Source organism: Pleurodeles waltl, chromosome 3_1 (assembly GCF_031143425.1).
Source record: "Pleurodeles waltl isolate 20211129_DDA chromosome 3_1, aPleWal1.hap1.20221129, whole genome shotgun sequence".
Taxonomy (NCBI): domain Eukaryota; kingdom Metazoa; phylum Chordata; class Amphibia; order Caudata; family Salamandridae; genus Pleurodeles; species Pleurodeles waltl.
Window position 1 is genome coordinate 1,342,482,222 of NC_090440.1, and position 23,378 is coordinate 1,342,505,599.

Here is a 23,378-nt window from a genome sequence, read left to right on the forward strand (position 1 = left end):
TCGAGCAGCCAGCCATACTGCATGAGGAGGTGAAGCTCTGAAAGACTTCTGCCTGTGACCAGGACTAGGGACACAGCCTGCTAGTCTCTTTGCTGGGTGAGGGGACATTACCAAGGGAAACAAACACCATGCACCCTGGAGTCTGGAGTACCAGTACCTGTCTGCCCTGCAAGACTGGTGTGCCTGTGAGGGAGAGGAGTGTGTTTGAGGGATCGAGACTGAGAGGGGAGCCCAGATGTGTGGGGCTCCTGAGTGAGCTGTAAAGAGCAGTGCCACATCGATCATGCTGTTGCCCGTGCGTAGCGTTGTGAATTTGGCGACCTTGTATGCCTAGAAGGGCTGTCGTGCACCAAAGACAAGTTTTGCATTGATCGGGCCATCGACCTTTTGCACCGTTGTATATTTGGCAACCCCGTATGCCAGGAGGGACCACCGAGCACCAAAGATAAGTGCTGCATCAATCGGTCCGTTGCCCATGTACAGCGTTGTGGAAGTTTGTAACCCAGTATGCCAGGAGGGGCCACAATGTGCCAAGAAACTGTGTTGCATTGATGGGGCATTGCCCATGTGCGAGTTTGCCGTGATCCCGTATGGCAGGAGGTGCCATGGGAGAGGCAACTTGAGGCCAGTGTGACCTGACAGTGAGGTTCATTGGAGCGACTCCATATGCCAGGAGGGGCTGCTCTGAGTGCTGAGGCTAGAGGTCCAGGTCGCTGTCTGTGACCTGAAACTGCTGCTACATCTAAGACGAGGGAAGCTCAGTATCTGAGGAGGTCTGAGGGCAGAGACATGCCCTTGGAGCACTGCCAGAGCATGGAGACCGCCTCATCCCCAAGCAAGAGAGAAAAAGGACTTATTGTTTGTTGCTGAAGCCAGAGCAACTCTGATCATCAGCTCACTCGAGAGGGCGGTTAACAACAGCCGGTGCCTGCCAGGAGCTGCGCATGTGAATGAGTGCAGCCTAGCTTTGCTGATCTGAGCTAGGACCCACTGCACCGCTGCCAGGTTTCATACCACAGGAGTAGGTAAGCTGAAAGCGGAGCCTACTAGGCCCCAGGGTATATATCACCTTCAGTTTTTGCAACCCTACTTGACTCTAAGTGGCTTTACCTTACTAACTGAGTCTGAGAGGGGATACCCCGTGGACAGGGTCTAATAGTTTACATTCCCTGAATGTTGCCACATGTGATAGGGAATAACAGCACACCTGTTACATGGGAACTAGGTGGTATGGGAGTGGCCCGACAACTACTAGTGTGCCTACCTTAAGAGGGACTGTTTTATTGCTATTCGAATATTGTTTATCTGTGTATGTGTAGAATTAGAATAGTTCTTCAATGCAGAGTAAGTATGTGACTGGACATTGATTTAATGTGTGTGCTGCTTGCACTTTGATTTATGAGTCATGTTCACTAAACTTATCTACACTTCCCTCCTGGCGGAGCCTTAACTGGTTGTGCTACGCTACCAACTCATAGGTGCAGAAGGAGGTACCCAGTTGAGCGGGATCCATAGTAGAAAGAGCCCCAGGACATCAAGGGCAAAAAGGCCTCAACCACCTTGGTTGGGCCCAGTAATCCCTGTGTGCCTTATGGCCCCCTGAAAGGTGTTCTGACACTGACCATGTTGTTTAATGCCATAGTGACATAGAATGCAGAATGTATTTCTCCATCATCTCTTGATGGTGGTGATCACTGGTCCTGCTGAGGGGGTCCTCTGCTGCCTTGTGTCATGATGGTACAAAACCAGCCAAAATCATCCCCCTGGCATCCAAGCTTGAGACAGACCTTTCTGATGCTCTGATACAGCTCTCTAATTCTGAACTGGTGCAACAGGTGCTTTATCAAGCTAACAGTGGCTCCTGCTCCAACTTGTGCCTGAGTACTTGCCTGGCGAGAATACTGATGGGTCTTAAGAAGCCCTAAACAAGAATTCTTGTTATGTGCCAAGGGTCTGAGTTTCCAAAAGTGCAATAATAGAATAGAAGTAAGTGGAACGTCCTGTCTCTCCTCAGTTTCGGATAAAGGAGTTGGTGCCTTCCTGAAGGAGCACCAAGGAGGAAAAATCTGGTGAGGCAAAAAAACCTCCTGCTGTCAGAAGAAGACTCTGAAGTGTTTGAAAGATTGACAGAGGTGATAACCAGCAGGGTCGTATGCTGAATAAGAGCCAGTGCCTGACTCCCAGGCATCCAGGAAGAATAGCAACTGCTTGCAGGAAGATGCAGGAATACCAGGAGGAAGACTGAAGGTGATCACAAATACTGGGGAGAAAACATCAGGACAGAGCCAAGAGCAGGGAAAAGGATAAACCAAGTCCTCAAAGCTTTCTGAAACAAGGAGTAGAGGAATTTTCTCCTTTTATAGATAGACACAGAAAATCTCAGAAGAAGCTGCATTTCCATCTTGGATTGGGAAGGCTTCCTTAGGAATCAATAGTGAGACAGCCATCTTGGAACATGTTCAATGTACTTTCCCAGAAGTCCTCTCTTAAGGCAATGGAGGCGATGAAGGCATTTCTTATTCAGAACCCCCAGTGGAGAGGAGCTACAACAGGAAAGACTGCACTGATGGACCGTCCGCAAGGTAAGTTTATTCAGAGAGCTTGGCAGCTCACTGGTAATGTTAGAGCTTTCCCCACACTCATGGTGCACAAAGAGCAGCGCTTGATGCCTGCCTGTTATATTTTCGGGAGGCGATGGCGAGCAGGCAGGACACTCACCACCACAGCGGTGCAACATGGATTGGCTGTGGGTGCAAGGCGAAATGTTTGTATGCCTTCTCATGGTTCCAATGGTTCACCTCCACTTTTAGCCCCTGTCATCTCCTAAAGCTCTGGAGCCGGTTTCAAAAGGGTTATACTGCTCAGACTTTTGCTACCCTGCAGATTCAGAGGGTCATCTATTGGTGCTTATTGCTAGAGCTTTTGGACAAAAATATCTCTCTGGATCCTCCCCTGGACCTGACAATGGCTGGAAGTGTGGGCCACCTGGGGAAAGAGTACTCATTCAGGGTCTATAGTTTCCTTGTGAATCAGGAAATTCATCCATCTGGTGGGAAGTTGATGCGATCTATTCGGCCCAACCACCCTGTGCTACTCTCCTTTGGGGTGGGCTCTTCATTTGTGATCTGAAAACTAGTTAACATGTGCATATATCAAATGGGAGGAGGAGATGAGGTATTCTAGGAGTCCTGCCCTGGCTCAGGACATAGGGCTCTGGACAAGTCTAAAGGCCAGATTTAGAGTTTGGAAAATGAATACTCTGTCAAAAACATGATGGATATCATGTCTATTGTATTACAAGTGCCATGCCTATAATGAAGTTATAATGTTTATGGTATCCCATCTGCCAAACCGTATATCAGGCCCTTAATCTCTTTCTCCTTGCAGCTATCTAGTTATGTCCTGGAGCAGGAAAAATAGGGTGGCTAATTGTTTGAGCTGGGTCTTCTCCCTCTCTTTCTCTCTGTCATGTCTTGTTTCACACCGTCTTGGACCAGTGGGCCATCCGGGGCTGGATCTGTTTACCCTGGAACAGGATGCTCTGCTTCCTTAGTTCGGTTTCAATTCTCCGGGCTAGGAGGGAGGATAGGTCGAGGTTGAAGTTCTCTCAATTTCTTGACACGAGTTCTTCTATGCACCTACCCTCCAATCATTCTGCTTTCTAGGGTTCTGCAAAAGATCAGCGAAACTAGTCAGAAATCCTTCCAGTGGTTCCTTATTGACTATGACGATCTTGTTCCCACTACCGGATTTGTTACTAATTAACCTCCCCTGGTTGTTTCTGATGAATGTATCACCTTTGTGGTTCCATCAGTGTCTGGAGTGACCACTTCTGTGCCTCCATCAGAAGTATAGAGATTGAGAGGTTGGTCTTCAGGTCCTAGCCTGTTTCTGGAATGTGGGCGTTTTCAACCAACATCGCTGATGTCCTGCTTCTCCTAAGGTATAGCCCTCTCTTTCGAAGAAATTTTAAGGCCTGATTCTTCAACATTGTACTCCTGGCTGCTTTGTTCAAAGCTGGGACAGTCCTGGACTTCTTAATGATAGTTTCCTGTTGCATGTGTGTGTTTACTTTTTTGCAGAGTTAATAAGTGGCCCTTTGCATGTTCAAATTATCGGAGGTACAGCCAGTTGTAGGGATTGACTACCTAGCACTTGTAAAAAAACTAATTCTGGGACTTGCCCTGCCCTCTTCAGGGATTGCCGAGTGGCTCAAGAACTTATAGATCTAAAATTCCATATGGCTAATGAGGCCTTTTTGATGGCCATTATTTCTGGGTGACTGCCAGGAGAATTTGCTTCCTTCATATCTATGATGCTTACCTCTTTATCTTGGCAAGATGGCCCACTGTCCTGGTCCAAGATTTATTCCTAATACTCCTTCTGCATTCCATTGCTCTCATGGTTTGGTTTTACTTGTAGTTTTTCATTCTTCCTCTGCTAAGTAAGTGAAGTTGCTTTCTCTGGATGGTGCCAGGACCCTTTCCTTATATATGACCATGACAACGTCTTTCCTTAAGTCATGTTGATTATCTATTCTTTGCTAAGCTTGGGCTTGGGGGGGTGGGGAGGGGATTAAGCATCCTTCTGCTGTGACTTTGAGCTGTTGTCCCCAATTGGCCATTTCCTTGGCATGCAAGACTCTTTTCGGTCCTGCTCAGATTTGATTTGATTATCTCTAGGGCAGCCTTCAAATGACGTCCCTGAAGAACATTTGCTGTGCTGGCACCAGGTCAGTGCCACATATATTTATGAGCATCATCACGTCCCATTGGAGGTTGTGCATAGGAGGTAGCTTCTTAGGTGAATTTGGTTCTCCTAACTCGTCTCTGGTTAATCTAATGTTAAAGTATCATAGAATGCTGCAGTTGTTGGCTTATGTTTCCTCTGGCTTTCATCCCGCCTGTGGTTGGGGTTCTCTGATTTGGTATCTCCTCATGAAGTAAGGCCTGAGGCAAGACAGATGGATGAGGAGCTAATGCTCAGATTATTTACCTGTAATTTTCATTTCTTTGAGTCCTAGTCATTATCTGGAAAAACGATCCTACCTGCTCTTCTTTCCCTGCTGAGGCAACCAGAGTCTTTGAGAGGTGCATGGTATTTCATAATGTATTGCAGTGGCACTCCCTATTTTTGGGGCCCAGGATAAGCAGAGTCAAGTTAGGAATGAGGTGTAAGTGTTGACTCTGTTTTGATTTAGGGTTAGGAAGAGTATAAAGTATCTGTTGAATGAAGCAAACCTTTATGGATTACCAAGGATGACTACAATTTGTAGTAATAAAGATTAGCTGTAAGTAATTGGTGCATTATTTAAGAGACGTTCTAGTGTACCTTCTTACTTCCTTGTATCAGGCGCAGAAAAAGTATAACATTCAAAACACCTGCTTTCACCCCCCCGCCACACACACGCCCACAAATAGGTGGAAATCATTGATGTTGGGCATGAGAAACTCCTATGCTAGCTCGTCCTGTAGACCAAGAGTAGTAGTTGGTTTGGCCTACCTTTACTGTTCTATAATATTGGAGGTTTTACTGACACTCATACATGTGTGAGACAGGATGGGAATATGGATAGGGAAATTTTCCAACATTAACTATTGTCGCTGGTCAATGTTCAAAGATAATATCTTGCTCTTTTAGTCTAGTAGTTACAGGAATGGATCCTGGGTCCCTAAACTAGCAGCATTTATTTTTTTAATGTATCCAGCTGGACATGAAACCAGTGTTGGTGGGGGAGTGGGGCGAGAGAGTGAGAGAGAGGGAGAGGTCAGTCAGTCAGTCAGTGAACTTTATTCGGCGGTTGCCATAAAAGTGCATACAAAGACACATATCACAAATCTATAAATAGTATAAAACACATTTAAATACCATAAAAGCATTATCTAAAAACAACATATAAACGTCCAATCCAGAAACCCCTTGACAGATGGCAAATAGGTTTGCTAGACACAATTTTAAGATCACAAAAAATACAGAATTTGCAGATGTTATCTCAGAACAGAAACTATTAGCAACTACCTTGTAATGTTATGCAGAAATCTCTCACAAACGTATAGGGATTAGATCAAAATAATCCTTTTCCTAATAGTTAAAGAAGCTATAACAAAATTTAGTACATGATGACAGGTTTGAATATCTGTCAGTCTCTGGAAATATAGTAGAGCTTCCTTATAATGAATGGGTCTTAGATGACATAAGATGGGTAAAATAAAGGCCTTTCTGGGAGTAGCTTATAAAGAACAAAAAAGAAAAAAATGGGAGGTACTCTGCTTTGATTTGGAATCACAAGGGCAGGGTGGTAAATCCTTTTGCCAAATACATTGTTTAGGAAAGTCTACCTTAAAATGAATCAGATTAAATCTAAAAATGGTCAGAAGAGAGCTTATTTTAGAAAACCAGATCAACTAAGGTTCCAGACATGGAGCCGTGGCAATCCGGATATAAGGATCAAAAGATTTCAATTTCAGGGAGCTATAAAATCTCAAATCTGATGTATACTCAAAATAAGTTGATTTCAAGACAGAGCTAGAATTTATAGTTAACAGTTGGGGTTCTTCAAACATATACCTGAGCCCTAACTTCTCAAAAGATTTTCGCAAAAATGCAAGCCAGGGAATCCTATTTGAGTTGTCCAACTGTAAACAGTCAGAAATACAGTCTTGAACAAGTTTTGCCGCTGGATTCAACCAACATCTAATCCAGAGCAATAAAGGGGCAATGGAAAGCCTGCCCTCCAAAAAACATTGACCAATTTCCTCATGACTGATGATGTTTGCTATGCACTTTGGTACCATCAGTAATCTACGCAGGAGTTTATTTTCAGTACTTTGGAGGGAGGGTATTCACATGGTATTTATTGATTTAACTAGTGCTTTTGATTTGGTCAATAGTTCAAAGTTATGGCAAATTGTACATCCTCTGCAATAAGGCAATCATCAGCCTTAGTGTTATTATCTGAAAAATATGGGTGATTTACCACTTTCCAGAATTTAGAAGTGTCCTTCAGCTCAGAGGCAGCCAGAAGTTCGTCCCAAGCCTTGGACCTAATTTCTGATTTCCTTTTTTCAAGAGCAGCCTTATATTTGGCTCTAGCTAATTTGACTAATTGGCAAGAAGGGTGAACTACTTTAAGAGCTTCTTTAAGTTTTTTATGAGCAGAAGATCACACAGAATCAAACCATCTGTGAACAACCAGGCCCTTCAAGGGCCTATCCACCACCAAGGCGTGCGAGATATCAGTACTTAAAAGTTCAAATTCATGGACTATACGTTCATGATCTAACTGCTGGGACAGACACATATTAATAGAATCAATCCTAGTTCTTATAATTTCCTGATTAAATAATTTTGGATTTATTTTGTCCCATTTTAAGCGTAAGCCGCAATTTGAGTTATAAACAGTGCTAGCTCTCAAACTTTTATTCTTAGGAACCTGATTAATATTTAAGTCCAATTTAATGGTAAGGGGATTGTGGTCACTGGCACAGTGAGGCGTGATCTTAAATTCTTGTATTAGACGATAGTATGAGGAGCCAATAAGTATAAAATCAATGATGCTCCCCTTCGGTTTCCCTGTGAAAGTTTGTATATTACAGGCATACGCAGCCAGTTTCTCCATAACATGTACCAAATCAAACTTACATAAAAAGTAGTTTAGATCATCTCCTTCAGCAGAATGAGTAAAATGGATTGATGACTCTCTGCCCTCATCGGGAAAGGCACACAGATCAGAAGGCTCCTTACAACACGGAGTGTTGAAATCGCCAACCCATAGTACAATTAGATCATTAACCTGCAAATCATTTGAATCAATAAAACCTGCTACATCCTCCAAGCATCCCATAAGGAGACCCCGGGGATGTTGTTATAAAGTTTTTACATCAAAATACCTTTCCGTCCTCTGATAGATACTAGAACGACCATAAAATAAGGAGAAGACCAAATTAAAGACACATTCAATAAAGGGAGAGGTAAGGATACGAGAACTAAATGGCCGCCACACTCTCTCCCCATTGGAGAGGTTATAGCTGGCTGACAAAAAGAAGTAAATCCATCCAGGAGGAATGTGTCCTTAGACCAAGTCTCCTGTAGACAAATTATGTTGTAAGAAGAAATAAAACTCGTCCAATCCGAGTTGTCAGTTTTGGACCGAAGCCCCGCTATATTCCAACTAATCATGGTTAGTGGTCTAAACCCAAGACATGGTGTTAAGTCTCCAGTGTTAGGAATTGACATATCCAATACAAACTTTCCTGCATCCCAGATAAAATCATCATAATCATTCCCAGCCATTGATCTCACCATATTAATAGGGCAAGGAAAACCCGTGGCCATCAGTCAATCGTTCTCATCTAGGTAGTTGAGAGCCAAAAAACGATTACTAGTGGGCACATTTACCTGCAAATGGGACCTTACTGGGACAGAGATGTTGTTTCTTAAGTCAGCAGTGGAGCGATGTGGTAAGAGCGAGGGATCATAAAAATGACACAGAGAATGTATTTGAATCCTATTAAGTGACCTGTTGCATTGGTCAGAATTAGCCAAAAAGTAGTCCACTGAACAAGGGTTTGCAAAACTTAAAACGACATAGTCTCCCTCCTCCATTTTCTTTGAATATCCAACCCTCTTCTCTCTACGCGCCATAAGAATCTTATCATTATAGTGAATATTTGGTTTAAAATTAGAATTCAACCAATAACCAGCCTTCCTGATTAATGATTGGGTGTCTTCTATTTTGGAACTCTCCATAGAGGGAACATTTGATAAAACCAATACATACGGATTACAATCTGGAGGTAGGTGAAGAAAATCTGCATGATTTACAGATTTGTTATGTCCCGAAACATGCAACCTAGAGGAGCAAACTTCCATGGTTGTCCCCTGAGCAGAATCATTTACTAAGTTATCTTGGCCAGAAACAACCTGTGAATTGGCCGAGGGAATATTAACTCCTTGGGGTAACAAAGTAGGTAAGGGGTTGGTTTGATGTACCAGGTCGTGACTATGAAGTTTTCCCGAATTTAGTAATCCTGGGTTAAGTAATTGGGATAAAGTACTAGTCACATCATTACAAAAACAGTCAAGCTTTCTAGTAATCGTTGTGATAAGTTTCGCCTCTAAGGTTGCACAAAAAGATTTAAGTATAGAATCTATAGCGCTAGTAAAATCTTCAGGGGCACCCTTCTTCAAAGTACATTCAAGAGTGGAAACCAAAGCAACTGGATCCTTAGCACTTAATTCCGGAAGGATGTATGTACTCTTTTTAGAGCCCATATCCTTTTTTGTGTTCATAGACTTTTTCCCAGCTCTCCTCTTCTTCAATGGAGGGGAATCAGCCTGGGAGCAGGAGCATTCCAGAGATAAATTAACAATTGGGGTAGGAGAATTGATTGAGTCTGTAAGAGGAATTGCATCATGCCCCAACTGTGTAATATTAGAGGACAAGGCGGTAGGAACGGCCCGGTTCTTGAATAAGTATTTATATGAACAGGCTCAAGCGGCAGAGCAGATTTCTGGACAGCCCCAATCCTTTCTTCTACTTGTTCTAATTCAGATTTGATAGCCCCAATTACAGAAGATAGATAACTAGTAATGGAGGGTTGGACTGAAGAGCCCTTCCCACAATCCCCCTGCTGCAGACTAATTTTCCTTTTCCCCATGATAAATAAAATTCACAAAAGTACCCATAGACAGCAGTAGTAAAATCTTCTATCGTAGGCGTGGATACCACAGGTCTAAGAACTCCTGAGATAGGTTGAGATGTACCAAAGTCAAAATAACCAGGCCCAGCCCCCGCAAACACTAACTACTCCACAGGCAAGGCAGTGTGCAGAGGCACACCGTAACAAAGAATGATTCCTCACCAGGGGAAAACAAAATCTAAAATTTAGGTAATAAATTAAGAATAAAAACTCCCTAATAAGTTACAGATCCTCTAAATTACTGTAAGACGCACAAAAACAAGCCCGGTGGATGGCGGGCGAGGGGGCTTCGTTTAAAGATTAATTTAGAGGGCTACAGGTTCCCGCCCCCAACTCCCGCCAGCCAGCAACGGTCAAGCAGTCCAGCGCGACCCACGGAGCGGGCGCGCAAAGTTAAAACAAGTTTAAAGGGGCTGCAGATTCCTGCCCCCAGCTCCAGTCAGCCAACAAAAATCAGGGAGTCCAGCGCAGAAAGCAATATTCCCCTCTCTTCCCTTGATACTAGACACACAAGACCTCCTGGTCTGCAGGCCTTAGAGGGGGGGCCCGGCCTCAACTGGGCACAGGACAGGCCTGCACTTGGCCCGGGCTTGAAGCGGGCGTGCTATCAAAATTTAAAGTGGCTTTCAGGTCCCGCCCCCAGCAGCTCCGGTCTCTCAGTGTTTGCGCGTCCCGCAGCAGCAGGCGCGCGATCAAAATTTAAAGGGGCTTTTTAGAGGGAGAGGTTAAAAAAGAGCAAAAGAAGATTGACTACTCTTGATGAAAGATCCTAGTTGGGGTGCCAGTTTTTCCTGTCGGTGATAGTCATGGCCTCTATAGAGATGACATTATCAAGACTTTGTGGAACAGTAGAGGAAGGAATTAGTAGTTGTAAGCCTGCCCCAACCCATACCAAATTAAAACAAGCACAGGCAAAGTCAGTGGTGTTGGCTGCAAGACTTTTAGCTTTGTCAGTGCATATTTTGTTTTGTCATGGTATTTGTAATACTTCGTTGTTGGGGCGGGGTGCTGGGCCCTTCTAAGAATAAAAAAGTGAACATTAGCTAAAATGAAAAATATTTTTTCATCTAAAAAACAGAGGCACTGCCATAATAGTCTCTGGTTCTGAACGGAACTACTTTATATGTGGGTGTGCTCCTTATGAAAAAGAATAATGCTGTCCATCACAGTGAAGGAGGGCAGTGGCTGAAGTGGGTGGACTCATTGCCCCATTGTGTATGCTGTAGTGAGAGGAAAAAAATGTGAATGACATAACAGACCAATCAAATCAATAATATTTATAAAGCGCGCTACTCACCTGTGAGGGTCTCAAGGCGCTAGGGGAGGGGGTTACTGCTGCTCGAAGAGCCAGGTCTTGAGCTGCCTCCGGAATGCGAGGTGGTCCTGATGTTGGCGGGGAGGGAGTTCCATGTCTTGGCCGCCAGGTAGGAGAAGGATTTCCCACCTGCCGTTGTGCGGCGGATGCAAGGTTGGTGGAGCGAAGTTGACGGGTGGGCGTGTAGAAACTGAGGCGACGGTTGAGGTATTCGGGTCCCTTGTTGTGGAGGGCTTTGTGTGCGTGGGTGAGGAGCCTGAAGGTGATCCTTTTGTTGACGGGTAGCCAGTGCAGGTGTCTCAGGTGGGCGGAGATGTGGCTGTTGCGGGGTATGTCGAGGATGAGGCGAGCGGAGGCGTTTTGTATTCGCTGAAGACGTTTCTGGAGTTTTGCGGTGGTTCCTGCGTATAGGGTGTTTCCGTAGTCCAGGCGGCTTGTGACGAGGGCGTGGGTCACAGTTTTTCTGGTGTCGGCGGGGATCCAGCGGAAGATCTTTCGGAGCATGCGGAGAGTGAGGAAGCAGGAGGACGATACAGCATTGACTTGTTTGGTCATGGTGAGAAGCGGGTCCAGGATGAATCCGAGGTTGCGTGCGTGGTCTGAGGGGGTTGGTGCGGTGCCTAGGGCCATGGGCCACCAAGAGTTGTCCCAGGCGGACGGGGTGTTTCCGAGGATGACGACTTCCGTTTTGTCTGAGTTCCGTTTCAGACGGCTGAGTTTCATCCATTCTGCAACGTCTTTCATTCCATCCTGCAGGTTGGTCTTGGCGATGGTAGGGTCCTTGGTGAGGGAAAGTATCAGCTGGGTGTCGTCGGCGTAGGAGATGATGTTGATGTTGTGTTTGCGTGCGATGTCGGCGAGGGGGCTCATGTAGACATTGAAGAGAGTCGGGCTGAGCGAGGAGCCTTGTGGGACGCCGCAGATGATCTTGGTGGGGTCCGAGCAGAACGGCGGGAGGTAGACTCTTTGGGAGCGGTTAGAGAGGAAAGAGGTGATCCAGTCCAGGGCCTGTCCTTGGATACCGGTGGAGCGGAGGCGGGATATTAGGGTTCGGTGGCAGACGGTGTCGAAGGCAGCCGAGAGGTCGAGGAGGATGAGGGCGGCTGTTTCTCAGTTGTCCAGCAGGGTTCTGATGTCATTGGTGACTGCGATGAGGGCGGTTTCTGTGCTGTGGTTGGCTCGGAATCCGGACTGGGAGGGGTCGAGTAGGTTGTTGTCTTTGAGGAATTTGGTCAGTTGCTTGTTGACTGTCTTCTCGATGACTTTGGCAGGGAAGGGGAGGAGCGAGATGGGGCGGAAGTTCTTCAGGTCTCTGGGGTCCGCCGTAGGTTTCTTCAGGAGAGCGTAGACTTCCGCATGTTTCCAGCTCTCGGGGAAGGTGGCAGATGCAAATGAGCTGTTGATGATGGTCTGGAGATGGGGGGCGATGATGTAGTCGGCTTTGTTGAAGATGAAGTGGGGGCAGGGGTCCGAGGGGGCACCGGAGTGGATGGTGTTCATGGTGGTTTTGGTCTCTTCCGCGCTGATGTGTGTCCAGGCGTTGAGGGTGATGGCTGGGGCTGTGGGTTCTGTGGTGGTTGGTTAGTTCTGAGGACCAAAGATGTCGTGTAGGTCGGTGATCTTTCGATGGAAGAAGGTAGCGAGGGAGTTGCAGAGATCTTGTGAGGGCGTGATGGAGTTGGAGTTGGCGTTCGGATTGGAGAGCTCTTTGACGATGTTGAAGAGTTCTTTGCTGTTGTGAGTGTTCTTGTCCAGTCTGTCTTTGAAGGATGTTCTTTTGGTGGCGCGGATCAGCTGATGGTGTTCGCGGGTGGCGTTATTGAGGGCGGACATGTTTTCTACGGTGTGGTCTTTGCGCCAGGCTCTCGAGGGTACGGCAGTTTTTTTTTTATTCCTTGAGGGTGTCAGTGAACCATTGAGGTTTCCTGGCGTTGGTCTGTCTTGGGAGGCGTCTGAGGGGTACGAGGTTGTCCGCGCAGTTGGTGATCCATTGAGTGAGGCTGAGGGCTGCGTTGTTGGCGTCGGTGGAGATGGTAGGTTGGTTGTGGCTGAGAGTGGAGAGTAGCTGTTCCGCTGAGATTTTGTTCCAATGTCTGCGTGGGATGGGTTGTGTGCAGAGGTGGAGAGTCTTGCGTCTGAAGGTGAAGTGGACACACCTGTGGTTGGTCCAGTGTATTACGGAGGAGTGGCTGAAGGATACGTGGTTGCTGGTGGAGAAGATGGGGTCGAGCGTGTGTCCGGCGATGTGGGTCAATGGATCAAGAGGTATGGCTGAAACACCCTTGATGTGAGTATAGTGTATATATAATACTAGTAAAATCAAAAGTTCTTAGCTCTTGCCAGACCTTCCAAGCCTTGGCAAAGTCAATAGATCTGGCGTTGGCTGCAGCCTTTTAGATTTTGTTAATTTTTGTTTAATTTTGCCATTTTTTGAAAACTTGTTTCTAGAGGAGCTGCCCGGCCCTCATAAATAAACACAAATGGCCAAAAGCAAAAGTATTTGGTCTACAAAACACATATTGACATAGTAGTCCCTGTCACTTAGTATGCAGATGTTGTTCTTGTGAAAGAGCACAATTCCATCAACTAAAGTGAAGTTAGCCTATGGCTGAATTCGACTGAATCACTACCTTATAGTCACTGCTGTAGTGGGCAGAAGAATGGGAATAGCACAACAATAGACCAATCGATGAAGAGCGCAGGCTGAAGCCCTCCCCCATTCGATAATATATATGCGATTTTAGTAAAATCAGAAGGATTTGACCATCACCAGACCTAATAAAAACAGGCTCTCAGCCCTCTTTCTTTGAATTTCCCCCCAGAATGTAGGCTGAGGTAGAACTATGGGTGTTCACATTTTAACTGCAGAACAACTGCTGTTTAGTTTCAATTTCAAATTAGATGTGGGCCTATAAGCCTTTGGCTGTCAACCCCAAAGAAAGTCAACTATGACAGGCAAGTTTATAACATAAAAGATTTTTCTTCATTATTTTTGTCAATAGGTAATAAACAATACCAACGTAGATTGTGGCAGCACTCGTACAGTGAACAAATAACGTACCACAGTGCAAGCCAGACAAGCTCCAAAAGATGGTGGTAAATACAGTTCTTGCATTTTTTGTTATGTTTTACAATCTCCATTTAAGCAGTAAAATAGTGATCAACTTTTAATGCTTCTTTTAAGAGCTGAACGCAAGGCGACATGGTGTGAGGAAGTAACCTCAGTAACTATGGAACTGGACCAGCTGTTTGAATTAAATGAGACTGTCTCAAAGAGTATGATCAACATTTTATTTCTAAAATGACGAATGAGGAAATAAATGCTAAATGCAAGAACTGCATGTGGCACAACTCCCTGCTGCCTTAATGAAATCAAACACTGATACGTTCTGTGCTTCTTTCAGTGCTGCCATAATTTGTGTTGCTTTACCAAACAACCTCTATGTAGTATGACAAAAAAACAAGGTAGAAAACGCAATTGGAGTGTGCAGTACAAGAGAGAAATTTACTTTTATAAAGTTCACAAATGGTTCTTACATGATTAACTTGTTTGTAAAGCAAGGGTGCAACCTGCTTTGAGAATTTGACCATTCCTGATAAACACTTTTATCCGCAGATTTCTCACCTTTTGGAATATTCCTCAGGTGAACCAGAAAGCCACACAAGACCCTGAGTTGAAACTCTACATTGCCAAACACCAGAAGACTCTGCAACGAGGCTGGTCCCAGATGAATTTTTGGTCCTGTACGAAATCTAGAAGTCGTTGCAGTCATTCTAGGGGTCGATCTTTCTCCTGGTCCAAATCTTCAGGCAAGTTGAGGAAAAAGCACAAGAAATCTAAGCCCAATTCAGTCTCTTAGCAAAACGCACACTTTCCTGAAAAGGTTCTGGGGCATCACCATACATCCAATCTCACTTCTGATTCCACAACTATTGCGGCACAACTTAAGTTTCTAGGGCTGTCTGACACTTCTGACCAGATCGAAGAGGTCTGCACTGCCATGCTCCGGCTCTTTGAATCTTTGCTGACTTTCTGGTGCACCCACAAGTCCCACAAAGTTGAGAGATTCCCAACTTGGGTGACCCCCGAAAGAGTTCACCCTCGGTACATGCTGGACCCTCTGCACCCATAATGGGGCTTCCTTTTGCTCCACTCTCTACTCAAACCTCCGGGGCCACGGTCCACTCCAGTTCCCAGTGCAGTCAATGCGGACTCTTTCGCCTCAGGGAGACGAGGTCCTGATTGTCCTTTCTGTCATCCAGTCAGGGTTGGTCCGACCTCTAAGTCGATGACTACTACCGTTGAGGCTCCACGTCCTCCACTTAATCTGCCTCCACAAGGATAACAGCACTCCCTGCATTCCCTGTTCATCACAGATTCCAATAACAAATACTATACAAGTGATGAGAATGGCCAACTTAATCACGAGGAGAATTGGTAAGACGACCTGCAGAAGGCCATTGATACCTCCCAGTTACAGACTCCTCCCACCTCTGGGGCTTGCCCTTTGAAGAGTGCTTTGTACGCCATGGTTATGCATAGATAGGCCAAAGTCCTTGACCTCCAGCTACCCCCCCCCCCCCGAGGTCAAGACCAATGTACTTATGGAGGCTTTCCATCCAGGGTAGACATCCCTGACCCCGTTTTACCATTTGACAAGGGTCTTAAATACACCTTGAAGCATGGGTCAAACCTTGCCCTGGTCCCTGGTCAATCACCAAATTGCACAATGCCCTCAATCTCAGCAGCCCTTACCTGAACGTTTAGTGGTGCAGACAGCAGCAGGCAAAGCCATTCCCAACATGTTTCCAACTACTCACCCCAGTAGAGAGTCACAATGGGAGGAGACATTCGGGAAGATGAGAAGAGTCTTTTCATCTACCATCTTGGCACTCAGGTCGGTGTGTACAACCTGCCAGCTGGGGCACTATTCTCACACCCTTTTGGGACTCAGCTGCTCAAGCCCTTGCTGGTGTCCTAATGTTCTCTAACTAATTCTTGTCCAAGCCATTCAGGGCGGTTGTGACATTGCCAAGTTCACAATTCATTGTGACTTGGACACCCCTGATTCCATCGTGTGGACCATTGGCAACAATGTCGCCATTCACTGCCACGCTTAGCTGCACTCCACTATTTTTTCAGGTGATTGCCAGTCGTCCCTCATGGACATGCAGTTCGAGAAGATTTGACTGTTTGGTGTTGAGGAAGACTCTGCTCTCGAGCGGTTCAAGGAGAACAGGGCCACAGTACCCTCCTTGGGCTTACCTGTCCCACGCTGCCAACCGCATCAGCCCTACCTTTTTTTCTTTTTTGTGGCTCCTTTTTTTCTTTTTTGTGGCTTCAGCAGAGGTACCCCACACTGCAAGCCTATTCAACCACAGCATGGTTTCCAACAGTTTGGCAGCCATGATGCCCACCTACCCTGCAGTCAAGGTCAATGGGCTGCTCAGTCTTCTACTCCCCCTGCAGCTCCTACCAGTCAAACCCCTTAGCGTGCCCTTTGTGTGGAGCACAGCCACCCCATAGCAGGCAGCATCCTAGGATACTAGCTGGGTCGGCAGGCCATAACATCCGACAGGTGGGTCCTGCAAATAGTTCAGAAGAACTATGCCCTAGCCTTTCTTTCTGCACCACCGCAGTTTCCGTCAAGTCCCCCAACAAATGATGTTGGACCAGCATTTGTTTTGTGACAGGAAATGCAAGCTCTTTTACCCAAAGGGGCTATCGAGAGGGTGGCCGTGGCAGTAGTAGGATGCTGATACTATTATCACTGCTTTCTGGTGCTCAAGAAGGAGCCCTCAATGCCTTCAGCTGGAAGAAAAAATTAAAATGCTCACAATGACACAGGTCTTTTCTTCTTTCTACCCTAGAAATGGGATGGTGGTATTGAACCTGAAGGAGGCCTATTTTCATGCCCAACCTGCAGGCCCATCAGCACTACCAGGGGCAATTTCAATTTGCTGTGATCCCCTTTGGTCTCACCAGTGCCCCTTGGGTCTTCACAGAAGTGATGGCAGTGGTGGCAGCACATCTTAGGACGTCAGGGTTGCACTCTTCCCCTACCTCTTCAGCTGGCTGCTGAAGGCGGTCCCCGAGGACTCATCAACAACCTCCATTCAATGGCGTACCTCCTATCCTCTTTGAGGTTCACTATCAACATGTTGGAGTCACACCTGACTCCTTCTCAGACACTACCCTTCATTGTAGCCATTCTGTTTAGTTTTGTGTCTTTCCCACAGGAAAGAGAGTCCAGGACATTCATGCTTTGATCCCCATCTATCAGCTTTGGTCCAAGATTTCAGTGAGATCAACTCTGGAGGCTGCTGGGACTGATGGCCTCCAGCATCCTGCTGGTTGAGCACACCAGGTGGCATATGAGGGCTTTGTAGTGGGATCTGAAATCCCAGTGAGCCCAACATCAAGGGACCTCTCCGACCATGTTCAGATTTCAGAGAAGATTGCAAAAGATCTGCAGTGATGGCTCCTGGACAGCGATTGGGTCAGTGGCAGACCTCTCTCCGTTCCCCAACCAGAGCTCACACGGTGACCAAAGCATTGCTTCTGGGTTGAGTTGGCCATGTTGTAGAGGTAAATATCAGAGGCTTCTGGGCTCTGGTGGACTCCTGGTTCCATATTAAGCTACTGGAGCTGAGGGCTATCTATTTGCAATTGAAAGCCTTCCTTACATCTATCAATGAAGTGTGGTAGAGATGCTATCAGATAACATCACCATATGGTACTGTAACAAACAGGACAGGGTGGTGTCACAGGCCCTGTGTCAGGAGGCCTTATGCCACTGGAAATGGCTGGATCACCAAAGAATCTTCTTAGTGGTGAATCACCTGGCAGGACCATTGAATGCCAGGGCAGACAAGCTCTGCCATCGACACCCAGTGGATCACAAGTGGCAGTTACACAGGGAGGTGGCGCGAGGTCTCGTCTGTGAATGGGGAGAACCTAGGTTCAATCTGTTTGCCACTGCAAAGAATGCACTGTGTCAGCATTTCTGTGCATTGGAGTTTCCAAGGCATATTTTGCTCAGAGACGCGTTCCGCCTTGAGTGGAAACTGGGCACTCCTGTATTCCTTTCAGCCTATACCGCTCCGAGTTCTCAAGAAGATCAGGACCGACCAGGCACAAGTCATCCTCGAGGCCCTGGCCTGTGCATGGGGAGTATAGTCTCCAGAAATTCTGTGCTGGGGCATCTGTCCTTCGATCACGCTGCCCCTCCTGGAGATTGAACAGTGACAGCTGAACACCTTCGACCTTCCTCTGAAAGTGGTTGACGTTAACTTGGAAGCCAATCCTCTTTTGACAGAACAACTGTATACCCCTATTGGGACATATTTGTTGCTTAGTGCAGCACTCACCAGATAGACTCCCCTCCAAGGGAAGTTATCTAAGGTTTTATTTGTTTTGTCCTCCCCTTGGCAAGACTTGTTTTTGGGAACAGTTAAAGGGTACTTTCCAGCTCTTTCAGCCTTTTACATTTACCAAACCAACCCTCTTTGTTTAAGTCTCCAGTTGTGCACTTCTTGAAAGGTTTACATTTGTTTCATCCTTCTGCCTTTGTCATGCCACAGTGGGACCTTAACTTGTCCCTCACATTTCTAATATGCACTCCATTTGAGCTGCTTCACAGCTGTTCATTGTGGCTTCTCATCCTCAGGGCAATGTTCCTCTTTGCCATCACATTGACGCAGTGTGTGTGTGAGCTTTTAGCTCATTGTGTCAATCCACTGTACACCATTGTCTTCCCAGGCAAACTGGTTCTGTGGACCCAGGCATCCTTCTTGCCTTAAGTTGTGATGGCATTCCACATTGGTCCAAACATCTCCCGGCCAGTGTTCTATGCTCTGCCTCACCCCTCTATGGAGGAGGAGGAGAGAGCCCATTGTTTGAACCCTAAGAGACGGGTTCTACATAGATTGTATCAAATAACACTGAGTGGACAGTCAGCACTTTGTGGGGTTCTCTGGAGCGCAGAAAGGCAAGGCAGTGCAGAAGAGAATGATCTCCCTCTGGATCATGCTCTGCATTGTGATCCCCTATGCAGTGGCTAAAGAGCAGCCACTGAAGGGATAGTATGCTCTGTCTACAAGGGCCAAAGCTGCTACCACTGCATTAGCATGCAGAGTTCTTGTCCTAGACATTTGCCAGGCAGCAATGTGGACGTCCCTCCATACATTCACGAGCACTTTTGTCTGGATAGTCAGGTTTGCCAAGGTGGGCCTTTTGCCTGTTCGGCCCTGCTAGGCTTTCTGGTTTGAGTCCATCCACAGACCCACCTCCATATAGATGCTTATTTGGTATCCACCCAAACGATGAAGAATCTGCAGCTTGATGTCTCTATCAGAAGAACAAGTTACATAACTTCAGTAATGTTCTTTGTGCTAGAGGCTCCAGCTGCAGATTCCTCACCGGCCCTTGCTTTCTACCTGTTCTGTGGTTGGCCTCTATTCATTAATAAGATTCCAAATCTAGGAATCTGCCCGTAGGCCTCACCAATCTGCTTTTTGACCTCTGTGTCTGAGGGTGCGGAGAGTCCCTAAAGCAGCTGACGTCAATGCACAGGAATGGCACCTACATAGGCTCCACACGGCATTTGCAGAGCAGAACAGCATCAGTGTGGAGAAACATAGCTCCGCCTACCAGTGCGCAGAAGTACTGCTAAAATGTGTACGGATCCAGTCTGATTCTTTAGGAATATTCAAAAGGTGAGGAATCTGCTGCTTGATAGAATCTCTACAACAAAGAGCGTTACTGAAGGAAAGTACCATGTTTATTCGACAAACTTTTAAAGTAGAAATGTTTAGATTTTTTTCATTTTTTATTTGCCTAGAATTGTTCAAAGTAGCTCTTAAAGCCTACTTTCCTACCACTGCACCAGCTGCTAAAATAATGTTTTATAAATGGCTGAGACCCAAACAGCGGCCTACATAATATTTTATCCTCGACTGTAGTTTGCGGTAGAAAATATGTGAAAAGAAGGTGCCTCGGAGCTCAGACGAAGCCTCTTCAGAATTTATCGTGTTCAGAAGATAGCGGTCCTCTGCAAGGATCAAGTGTATTCTATTATTTGAAGACTTTCACATCTTAGTCTTTCATCTATATTTTTCAGATATAAAGCCAGTATCACATTGCACGTACTCATTCTCCATGTGTATGTATCACAGTCATTTCTGATCTTCATAGGAGCACAGCTTTTCATCAGTTGCTCAGGCTGAACCATAGTGCTATGATGAAAAACAATCATTCATAATCCAGCAGGCAAACCCTCAGCTGCAGAAATCATTTCCTTGAACAAATCGTTTGCAGAGGAGGCGTGGATCCCGTCGAGGTGGGCACCTTTAGGATTTATAGCATTTATGTGTTAGAATCTAGCGAAATCACAGCAAATTGTTATTTGCTGTCTTTCACATGACAACCTTTCTTTCAGTTCGTAAGTGAGTATCACATTATATGCGCTGCATCTCTGCCTTTGTTTCATGGTCGTTACCTGTATCGGAGGAGCTTCTCCTCTCAGTAGTTCCTCAGCTCTGATTTATTCATACATTTTGGGTCAAATAGCTTCATTCAGAATCAATGGCGCTCTCTGTCAGCAGTGGGCATACATTCACGACAGAGATACCAACAAAATATGTTGGACTAGGATGGATACATGGCTTTGCTCAGACATAGGATCTTCAGAATGTCAAGAAAAATCCGGCCTTTTGTCTTTGTTTCATTTTCTCCCTCTGTCTCTTTGCAGTTAAACCAGAGGTTGTAAAAATGGATGCAAAGTATCGGGAGAGTAGTGAGCCCGGTCTCTTCCTGGTACTCTTTGTCCTGGTGCGGGCCAATCCTCCTGCCAACATCACCTGGGTGGACCAGGATGGGCGTGTGATGGTGAATACTTCAAATTTTATGGTGTTGGACACTAAGAGCTATCCGTGGCTAACCAACCATACGGTGCAGGTCCAGCTCCGAAGCCTGGCCCGGAACTACTCCTTCTCGGCCACCAACGACGTGGGCATCACCAACTCCTCCATCGCTGCACCAGGTCAGAGGTCACTCCTTGTCACATGAAGGTGGGTGGAGCCAGTGTGAGATAGGGAGAGATTCACTTAATGGAAATTCCAATTGGCCGCTTAACAATAATCTCTACTGAAACATGTACCTGCAATTGACATTTATTGAACTGCTGTAGGAAAAAAATCCAATTGAGTCTTGGAACTGGTTGTTTGTGTGTCACTGCTTTAAATTGTTGTAATTATTTAACCAGTAAAACTTCCCTTATTTTTCTTATTGCATATCAATATAGATAATTGTCCAAACTTCTAGATGCCTGAATCTAGTAGAAAATATAGTTAACTGGTCATATGCAACTTTCATGAGCGTCAGCACGCGGTTTCACACTGGTGAAGCGAAACTATAACCTTTTCTGGGTACCGGTATACCACCAACATTCAAAGGGCTAAGCTTAAAAGTCAATTTTGAAGTAAAATATAATATTTCCCGATTCTAATTTGATTTTTATAGTTTTCAAGCAACTTCGTTTTTCCAGTTACTGCTAAGTCGAGTTTGGATTTTAAATATTCAGACTTTTTATTTTCCGCTAGACACACCTGGCAAGGCTCCATGTTCTCTTGGAGACGGGCGCCACTGCGTGGGTGCTCTGATCAAGAGGCGAAGGAGGCAATACAATCACTCTGTTGACCCTTATGCTACCTGTTTCAGAAAAGATCAGGCTATCTGAAGAGTGTCAGATGCAATATCGAAAGTCTTTTTTTACTTCGAAATATTGATTCGTTCTTGAAACAAAAATAACCAAAACTCTCTCATGAGTGTTAAAATGTGCTAAAAATTAAAAACAAAAAAAACAACTTCACTGTAGGTACATAACTCGGGGCTTTCCCGTTGACGAAGACTACTTGCATACGCTGCCAGGGTAACCATGCAGCTCTCAATCAATCAATATTTGTAAAGAGCGGCTACTCACCCGTGAGGGTCTCAAGGCGCTGGGGTGATGGGAGGGGCCTTATCCGAAGAGCCACGTCTTGAGGTTCTTTCTGAAGATGGTGAGCGACTGGCTCACTTAGTGTTGCCAGGTTGTGATCCAAGATAAAGGTGAGGACTATTGTGATCAATTTTTGGGTGAGAAGGGGGTATAATGGAAAAAGTCCGGACTAAGCATATAGATCTCACGACCCCAGGGTCGTCTTAAAAATATCTACGCATTGATCGGTGTGTAAAACTGAAGGCAAATGACATTGCCGTTTTCCAGGTCTCCTGCACTCGAGCATTGAGGTCCCTGTGCTATGGCTGATCATCGGTGGTGCACTGGGGGCCCTGATATTTTTCCTGCTGAACATCCTGATACTCTGTCTGCTCTTTAAGAAGCGGAAGAAGCACATAGGTGAGTGATAACCCCTTTGGTCTGTCTGCCTTTTTGAATTTTAATTTGACTTTAAAGTAAACAGTGTTTTGCTGCTTGTTGAATGGTAACCATTTACAGAATGTTTCTGAGCCCTGTAGTCTCCTCAACAACTTCACTTGTAAGCATATAGTGCCTTGTGACATAAGCATACATTGGAGTGGGCCTTTTGATAGCTACAGGGAAGGCACACTAAGTTCAAGTCATTAGGCAGTACATAAGAGATATGGTGTAGAGGAAGAGATGTGTTCAAGTATTGCAGAAGTGTGTTCTAGTGTGGAGCAGATGCTTTAGGGGAAGGAGATGTGCTCCAGTGCGCTGAAAATACACGAACGTGATGGAGCTGTATACCAATGTTGAGGAGATCTGGTCGTCTGCAGTGGGATATGCTCTAGTATGGAAAGGACGTATTGGAGGGTAGCAGATGCGCTTTAGTTGCAGCTCATGTTGTCTAAAGTGTGGGAGATGTGCTCGAGTGTGCAGAAGATGTGCACAAGTGAGTAGCAGATGCGCTCTTTTGTGTACATGTCTGTAATGGAGGAGATGTGTTCTAGGTGTGGTATAATCCCAAAGGATGTCTGGCCATTCTGCTTTCTGAAGTCAATATTATGAGACTATGACTGTCGCTACTATGTTAAAGTGTGTCTATTATATTCCTATCTTCGCTAACCCCTTTTTCTACCTTCTAGGAGGCTTCAAAGCTGAACTACCTCCAAGGTGGGTTCTCTTTTCTGGTCGACAGAGGCCCCACCCTTTCCAACCACTCGCTCTTTCTCGCCCGGCTCACTACACATGACTATCTTACCCGGGAACTTCTTACTTCAGGGGGGCTTGCTGCTATGAGTGGGGTGAATAGCCATGATGACGATGCCAAGCCATGGTTCCTAAAGGTTTATACTCACTAGCAAGATTCCTGGCCTAGTTCCTATATGTTAATATTCTCTA

General features: G+C 45.7%; 1 protein-coding gene across 1 annotated transcript in view; it reads left to right on the top strand.

Annotated features, from left to right (window-relative positions):
* The window catches only part of TMEM25 (transmembrane protein 25), a 72,724-nt gene that overhangs the window by 43,578 nt on the left and 5,768 nt on the right, over positions 1 to 23,378 (top strand). Inside the window, exons 4-6 of the mRNA XM_069224747.1 lie at positions 20,769 to 21,059; positions 22,284 to 22,415; positions 23,123 to 23,150. Of these exons, the coding sequence (XP_069080848.1) occupies positions 20,769 to 21,059; positions 22,284 to 22,415; positions 23,123 to 23,150 (451 nt within the window). The remainder of the gene's footprint in view (positions 1 to 20,768; positions 21,060 to 22,283; positions 22,416 to 23,122; positions 23,151 to 23,378) is intronic.